The sequence below is a fragment of the Oncorhynchus keta genome, chromosome 13, assembly GCF_023373465.1.
Source record: "Oncorhynchus keta strain PuntledgeMale-10-30-2019 chromosome 13, Oket_V2, whole genome shotgun sequence".
Classification (NCBI taxonomy): Eukaryota; Metazoa; Chordata; class Actinopteri; order Salmoniformes; family Salmonidae; genus Oncorhynchus; species Oncorhynchus keta.
This window is the reverse complement of record NC_068433.1, coordinates 48727807-48736519: the sequence shown is the minus strand read 5'-3', so window position 1 is coordinate 48736519 and position 8713 is coordinate 48727807. Positions and strand designations below refer to the sequence as shown.

The following is an 8713-nucleotide window of genomic DNA, read 5'->3' as shown; positions in this document are numbered from 1 at the left end:
ATGTAATAAAGCCTGATTTCTGTTGGTAAGTGATGTAATAAAGCCTGATTTCTGTTGGTAAGTGATGTAATAAAGCCTACGTTTGAAGCGTTCACTCTGCCTCACTGACCCTCTGTACCTGGAGACCCTCTGGTCCATGGCAGTGGCTTCTCCCCAGCCTCTGTCACGAGCGGCAATAGTTGTTATGGGCTCTGTGTATATTTTAGCACAGGATTTGGTGCAATTAGCTACCCATGTGGTGTTACTGAGCTAGGAGCTGAGAAGAGGCTACTGCAGTGAGCTTATCAGAGAGATCGTGATGAATATTTCATATGCTATCCACCCACATCATATTACTACCAGAATGTCTATGGCCTACTGATAACGGTGCCATACACTGAGGAGATGCCAGCAACAACCCGTTCATAGGAGTAACCATCCACACGTGAACTAAGGCGATTTAGTGTCTTAATGCTTAATAAAGTGTTCTCAAAACGCTTGCCTTTCAAACTACAAGTTTATAATCAATTCATGAGAAAGAAGGGAAATAGAGTTGACATTTTAATTGACATGGATTGCTATTGTATTCAACTTTACTGGATTGCGTTCTTTTTACATTCACTGAGAACATCTTATTTCCTGAGCTGTAAAATTACACGTCTAGTGTCTGCTTCTTGACTGTTAACATTGCTAGTAGAGAAGGGAGAATAATAGTTTTGATGGTTGTCTGTTTTGTCTCCAGGCAAGGAAACAAAGGTCAACCGGATATTCGACTACTGTCTGAGTCTGCCTGGATTCTGGAAACATCTCACATTATGGTTGTTGTGTTTGCGCATCAATTCTCTCTCAGTGAATTGCTGTAGTCTTTCACTAACCTGCTCCCTCTGGGAGAAAGACAGTCATGGAAAGATGCTGCATGGCACATGACTAAACCAACAACTGAAGCATAGTCCATCATAACAACTAGCAGAAAGAAGGTCATGTTATAGTCCAGGGAAAACAATGAATTCAATCCCTTTGGGATTTGTGTCTCAGGTCTGCCTGGAGCAGTCGAGGCAAAACCCTGTTCAGAAACAGCACACAAAATACCTTCAAATTCCCCACATTCAGATTATTCAATGGCAATCTATGACCAAAGATCAAAGCCCCTGTTTTATGACGCAGGTATGGAGAAAGATCTAAGTGGAGTTACCACCACACCCCCTCTATTTCCACATTATACCTGATCAACTGTGATTCTGTTTCAAAATATTAAGGAACCAAAACTGCATTTTCCACAGATTTATTATCAATATAAATGATGACATTTCCCATGGGGATAACAATCACTCCAGTCCCTGGAACCAGGCACCATCAAAGATGCCATTGCCTGAGGCTCTCTACAGCACTCAGTGATTCCCTGTGTGTTTAGCAGCGTGGCAGCAGCACAGTATTATATAATAGGAATGAATGCCCTGCCGGTGTTTTATCCATCCTGATTAAACCTCAATCAGGTCTAAATGGGAACACAGTTTGTGAGTGATGAGCCTGGGCCAGGCAGGGACACTGCTCCAGCAGATGGACAGAGACTAACAAGAGAGTGGGCAGGCAGCGCCAAAACCTTCAGCCAGTGGGGGACAACACCGGATATGAATGAAAGGCACTCAGTCCCTGAACGTTGAGAGGAATAAAGGGTAGGCCTACTTCAAGTGGGCAGAAAGGGTACAGAACAGAGCTAGCCACGACAGTTGTTGAATGGTCCATCTCCACAGTGTTATGCCAATATGTGGGGATTGGGTGGTGAGGGTACCTGGTGAGGGGGTACTGAGCCCCTATGGCGGAATGGGTGTCCTGCTGGCGGATGGCTCGGATGGCAGTGGGCGCGGTGTCCCAACAGGCTTACCCTGCATAGAGAGAGAGATCCGTTACAAACCCAACCAGCCTGAGGACATAAGCTTACATGAACACGCCAGTTGGGTATTGAAGTGTAGCGGGACATTCAGAGCAAGCTGTTTTTAGAGGCTTGCGGTAGTAATGACTCAGCCAGCCACCTATCAAACAGAAGAACAGTACCAAGGCCATAAAGTTCTCTTACTACTGACGTTCTGCGCCATTAACACTTCCACTGTGCCGAACAGAATGAATATTCATGGAAAGATCTGTTTGAAATGGAGACAAAATTATATTTGGAGCCCAGACAGATGGGCTGAAACTGATGAATAGAAACTAGATTAGTCTATTGAGAAAGTATTGTGCACCAACAAAAGTCGCAGTGAGGAAGAGCCCACAGGCGAGCGGAACCGATATTCATTCTCTAAAGGTTCAGTCTGCGAGGTTGCTCCACATGATAGGAGAGAGAGAGAGACGAGGCGTGAGAGAGAGAGCGCGAGAGAGAGAGAGAGAGAGAGAGAGAGAGAGAGAGAGAGAGAGAGAGAGAGAGAGAGAGAGAGAGAGAGAGAGGGACAGATTAAAATGAGCTGGGAAATCAACAACAACAGACTCGAGGGCCTTCATTTCCTCCCAGTGTGAATATCTATGACTGTGTATTAATCAGTGAGAGGACAGAAGGTTGTGTGGAGCAGGGTAGACAGGAGCAATGCATTCCACAAGGAAAATGCAGCCACAGACAACAGGCTCTGGATAAAGCCAGGCTGATGAATTCAACACCCACCTCCAATCCTCCAATCCTCCAAAAGCCACAGAGACCAAAAGTCTATTTAGGCAGATAGCCTCCATGAGCAGTCCTACCTCCCCACCCCTCTACTCCCAACCCCTGGGGTCATTTGCCCAGGGCCCAAACACAGCAGAATCACCAGCTGCTCTTCATACAAATAACTTCCACAAACCAACCTAACTGGGCCTTTTCGAGCCAGTGAATATTAGTTTAATGAGGCCGGGGTAAATTTGCAATGATGATCATGTGCATGAATATCAAAAGGCTGGTTGTCTGAAATCTCATATACTCATGCGTCATTAGGAGTACATTTTTCTTGCGCTCATTGTCTTTAAATAGAGTAATCAGCGAAGCATTTGGAATCACTGAGTGAAAGGGACAAGTCCTTGAGAAAGTTGAGTTTGTGTGTTTTGTTGGAGTTAATTGACCAATAGTGGCCCGTTCACAGGTAATTATAATAGGCCTATGTAGGCTACGGTACATACCTCCTATAGAATGGTGGTGTTGCCTAACAGATTGTTACGGCTGTGTAAGGGAAGTGAAGTCAGGTGCAGGAGAGCAGAGTAGAGTAAACTTTTATTCCGGTCAAAAAATAGGCACAAAATGACTAAATCTAAGTCCCCAAAAACACGGAACAATAAACAAAAGTATAGCGCATGAACATACACCATTAACAATAAACAATTACACACAAAGACATGGAGGGGAACGGAGGACTAAAATACATGTAGTGTGATTATGGAATGAAAACCAGGTGTGTATGAAACAAGACAAAACAAATGGATATATGAGAAATGGAGCAGCGATGGCTAGAAAACCGGTGACATCGATCGCTGAACGCCGCCCAAACAAGGTAGAAGAGCCGACTTCAACGAGAGTTGCGACACAGATGTAGGAGTGGCCCACTACCCAGCCCAGGTCAGACGCTGCCCACCATACCAAGTAGAGAGTAGGCAGAGAAAGAAGAGAGAATCCATACTGTACTATGTTTGTGCATGTTTATGGTGTATGTTCTGTAATACAATGATAAAGAACACTGGAGATGTTTCACATGGACTTACTTCACCAGGCTTGAGGCCATAAACGTTTGCCATGGTCCACGTCAACATCACAGCGTACCCAGCAGTATCCCTGACAACGCCCTGAGGGGATGATATAGAAAAGAGGCGAACGTTGATGCAAGACGAATGCAACAAGCTCTTAACAGGTTCATTTATTTTATTATACATTCAAACCCTTGTATAAATCTTGGTTTTTCAATTCAACTATTTCGTGAGGCCATCTTTGCGATGTATGGTAACATAACCTGTAGGAGTTCAGCTGTTTCCTCCATAGATCTCACTGGTGACGACGAGACTGAGAACAGCAGGCCAGCGGGTGGATTTTTAATGTTATCTGGGTGCTAAAGACAAAGGGAGCTATCTGGAGCTGTGTTTTTCCTATTTAGAGCCACTTCCGGGCAATTTTTCAACCTCCTGCATGGTTCACCTCATTTTCAGTACTACCGGTTCTGGTTTAAAAATTGTCTCATCTATCTCACGGTGGTAAAGTTTAGAATGAACTTGAATCACATTTGCAGAGCCATGGAATGTCTACTGTAGTATATGATACTCATTACTTGCATTAAACTGTGAAATTGACTGGATTCCTTATGAAAGAAGTCGTCAGACACAACTGGGCAAAAACTGGTTGAATGAACGTTGTTTCCAGGTCATTTCAACCCCCAAAAAATGCAATGTGATAATGTTGAATGAAAATGGAAAATGGATTGGATTTGAAAAATGTAATCATCGTAAGGGAGATGTTTATTCTGTTTATTCACCCAACTTTTAACCTAAATCCAATGAAATTGTGACATTTTTTGTTGATTTCACATTAGTTGACAACACAACCAAATTTAAATCAAACCTAGACATTGAACTGATGTCTGTTCCCAGTGGGTCTTTACTCCCCTTCCTGTAATGAACATGTGTTGTGTCGAGTCAGAGTGCTGTACCTTAGGAGCTCCGGTGGTCCCAGACGTATAGAGGACGTATAGAGGATGGCTGGCAGAGAGAGACACACAGTCATGAGGACGTGCAGTGGACATCTCCTCCTCCCAGTCCAGACTGAGGTCAGGGTGCATGGCCACCTTCTCCTATTGCAGACAATCAACCAGGAGAGATGGATTCATTTCCATGACATATTCAAGAGACACACATTCAATCATTTTTACCACGTGGACATAAAAGACAGATTAAAACAGATCCATTAGTTGTGCACAACTCAACAAGGCTCATTCGACCAACAATGCCATATTGCTCAAGAAACGTTTTTTATAGTCGTCACAACTTGGGTTTTCAATTGTGCATTTTTCAATAAGTGAGCTTTCATGATGCAGAACATGCGGAATTCAAACTGCCCAAAGGCCGAGGGAAAGGAGAGAAGACCCCCAAAGCCTTGAGCTGTTTTTTAATTGTTCTCTCCTCTTCCAAAATAATATAATCCAGTAGTAGGACCCTTCTCTGATTAATGAGGCCTTATGGGTGGGTTTTGAATTCCACTTCTCTGGAACCACTTGCTGCCTTTCCATAGTGATTACTAGAGTGGTTTAACATTCACAAGAGCGGCAATATACCAACGACTTCAACAACAAAAAAAGGGGGACATCTCATATTCTCCAACATCGGAGGTATGGTGATTTGCTCAGACAGTTTCCATGACAACATACAACGTATCACCTTAACAGTATTCTCCCTGTGTTGCATAATCAAAAATAGCTACTAGGGTAACTGTGCATAAAGGTAACACAGCAGCAATCAGAGTGCAAAACCCCAGACTTTGTGATACATTCCAAACATCGGTGGTACTAATAAAATAGGTGTGAAAGATTGCCTGAGCAGAGTGATTGCAATACTTTGCAAAGCATTTTCAGAATGATTTCCCTGAGCACAGATTTGGCTGTTTTTATGTACGAGTTGAGATGAAACTCATTTCAGTTTCCTGGAGTGCCAACACATTACTGTACGTGGCTGCTGGCTGTTTTGGGGGAAATTGACTGTCTTTTATTCTACCGGTTCTGCCTGGTTTCACTCTGACCCTGTGCCAGGCTCCCCGCCACAGCCTAGGGGCACGTCTCAGCGTTGCGTGATTCAGTCCCTCATGCGCACCGTTTCTCTCTCCCACCTTTGTTTCAACAGGCCGTTTAAGAGCGACAGATCTGTCGAGCCATCCATAACTCCATACAAGCTCACAGCTGAAACAATCGGATTTATATATACACTAGAACCGGATTCGTGGTCCAGTCAGGAAGTAATAGTATTAAGTAACCAATAGAGAGGATCATGTAAAACTATTGCATGTCAGCAGAGTTATTGTCTTTGGGAAATGGCAGGCATCTCTCGGAGAGAGTTGACGTTAGTGAGTTAGGCCTTACCACAGAATAACATAGAACAGTATTCTATCTCTATGGACCTCACCATGCCGGGCCGGTTGTCGATGAGGACCTTGGAGGGACTGTGAGAGCTGAGCTCCAGGGCTTTCTCCACCAGGGGAATGTACTCCACTCTCCTGCCAGGCTCAATGCCAAAGGAGGCCGTCACTATCATCTTGGGCTGGAAGACACAGCATTCACACAGTGTGCTCCCGGGGGCCTCTTAAAAGAAACAAGACTTAAGAGATGTGATACAACACAGCTCAAACAAATGCATTAGTCTGAAATGTACGTCAGAACATTCTGAAAGGCCATGTTCTGACTATGTAACGTACTATCAATATGACCGATGTTACCTCTCAATTACTATCTGCACACCGTCATACCTTCCTCGGGTTACTGATCTAATGTATTAAGGGATCTGAAATGACTGTCTCATTCAACATAGAACGACTGTCTCTAATTTTTCATTCATTCTAATGCAGCATAAATCAGGCTAATCAACTCTACCCAAATGTTTGAGGAGGAATTTTCAGCAATAGTGGAGGTGCTCTTCTCTGATGTAGGCCTAGAAAGTAAAAGGCTTGAAGGTCTGGCTTAAATAGCTTAAAAGGATTTCTCAGTATACGCAATTCAGCGTCAGAGTCACATACTGGCTAATATCCCTGCTGCTTTGATGAAATCCCTCCAACAAAGTGCTTCACTTGGCGTCAGTGAGACCTTTATCTACTGCAATATTACGATGTGACTGTGAAAGTGGGCCATCAACTCTTCTATAAACAGTCCTATAAATATGGCATGTACATTTCACATTTAACCATTCAACCATTAAACAGATCGGACAGTGGAGAAAATACCAGGTGGGGAAGGGGTTCAAGCTGCTTAAGGGAGGCTATACTATGTTACAACATATTGGTGAAAATCTATATTTAGAGGGACGTCCTACAGTCTAAATGAATATGTACATTGTGAAGAGTTTTGCTAAAATCATTACCTGTTCCTGTAGTTCTCTAAAGCGGTTGAGATCATTATCTGTTCCTGTAGTTCTCTAAAGTGGTTGAGATCATTACCTGTTCCTGTAGTTCTCTAAAGTGGTTGAGATCATTATCTGTTCCTGTAGTTCTCTAAAGCGTTTGAGATCATTATCTGTTCCTGTAGTTCTCTAAAGTGGTTGAGATCATTACCTGTTCCTGTAGTTCTCTAAAGTGGTTGAGATCATTACCTGTTCCTGTAGTTCTCTAAAGTGGTTGAGATCATTACCTGTTCCTGTAGTTCTCTAAAGTGGTTGAGATCATTATCTGTTCCTGTAGTTCTCTAAAGCGTTTGAGATCATTATCTGTTCCTGTAGTTCTCTAAAGTGGTTGAGATCATTACCTGTTCCTGTAGTTCTCTAAAGTGGTTGAGATCATTACCTGTTCCTGTAGTTCTCTAAAGTGGTTGAGATCATTATCTGTTCCTGTAGTTCTCTAAAGTGATTGAGATCATTACCTGTTCCTGTAGTTCTCTAAGGTGGTTGAGATCATTACCTGTTCCTGTAGTTCTCTAAAGTGGTTGAGATTATTACCTGTTCCTGTAGTTCTCTAAAGTGGTTGAGATCATTACCTGTTCCTGTAGTTCTCTAAAGTGGTTGAGATCATTACCTGTTCCTGTAGTTCTCTAAAGTGGTTGAGATCATTACCTGTTCCTGTAGTTCTCTAAAGTGGTTGAGATCATTATCTGTTCCTGTAGTTCTCTAAAGTGATTGAGATCATTACCTGTTCCTGTAGTTCTCTAAGGTGGTTGAGATCATTACCTGTTCCTGTAGTTCTCTAAAGTGATTGAGATCATTACCTGTTCCTGTAGTTCTCTAAGGTGGTTGAGATCATTACCTGTTCCTGTAGTTCTCTAAAGTGGTTGAGATTATTACCTGTTCCTGTAGTTCTCTAAAGTGGTTGAGATCATTACCTGTTCCTGTAGTTCTCTAAAGTGGTTGAGATCATTACCTGTTCCTGTAGTTCTCTAAAAGTGTTTGAGATCATTACCTGTTCCTGTAGTTCTCTAAAAGTGATGGTCTGCTTAGTTCCAGTCACTGGGCTGTCATAAATGATGGCCGGTTGATCTCCTCGTCCGCTCTCGACATGGCGATCCACCGCATTGTGGCAAACATTCAACTTCCCCCCGGCAAACCTTACATAGAGAAAACCCCCCATTAGAGGCAGCATATTGTCATTAAGAGACAATAAATAACTACTGTAATACTTTCACTATAGATCTATCGATGTTATGAAACAACATAAAGATAACAGTAAGCACATTGTAGCTTGGTCTACAATTAGAGAATGTGTATGATAAGATAAGGGCTGAACACAGACAAAAATGTTTTTCCTACAACGTACAGGATCTATGTACAACCCCAGAACTTTTGATGAAATGGGACTCTCAACTCATTATGAGCTCTGTTGAGGTACTGAGGTGCTGAGACAAGCAGATGGTGTCTGGATTCCTGTTGTTTTAAATATGCACGCACACAGAAAGATGAGACATCATGCACCGTCGCTCACTAGCCATGCCTGGACTTCAACACTATTACAACACAGAGGTCAAACTAGAGAGCATATGGGATTTTTACCATGCAGAATTAAAGGTTCATCTTGTGAGGTCTGCCATCAAATACCTTGAACATGGTTTAA

The 8713-nt window shown here is 42.9% G+C and overlaps 1 protein-coding gene across 1 annotated transcript; it reads right to left on the bottom strand.

The window, feature by feature from the left end:
• Positions 1-1790: 1790 nt before the first annotated feature.
• LOC118373082 (acyl-CoA synthetase short-chain family member 3, mitochondrial-like) lies at positions 1791-8245 on the bottom strand. Its single transcript, XM_052460688.1, has 5 exons — positions 8066-8245; positions 6091-6225; positions 4629-4769; positions 3694-3774; positions 1791-1862 (listed from the first exon to the last, which is right to left on the bottom strand). Exons 1-5 carry the CDS (start codon positions 8243-8245, stop codon positions 1791-1793), a joined length of 609 nt encoding a protein of 202 aa, XP_052316648.1.
• Positions 8246-8713: the final 468 nt, after the last annotated feature.

Coding starts and splice junctions, on each gene's coding strand:
- LOC118373082 (XM_052460688.1), bottom strand. CDS start 8,245: ATGCTGCCTCTAATGGGGGGTTTTCTCTATGTAAGGTTTGCCGGGGGG. Junction 6,226..8,065: donor TTAGAGAACTACAGGAACAG/GTAATGATCTCA, acceptor TGTGTCTTCCAG/CCCAAGATGATAGTGACGGC. Junction 4,770..6,090: donor TCGACAACCGGCCCGGCATG/GTGAGGTCCATA, acceptor TGTCTGCAATAG/GAGAAGGTGGCCATGCACCC.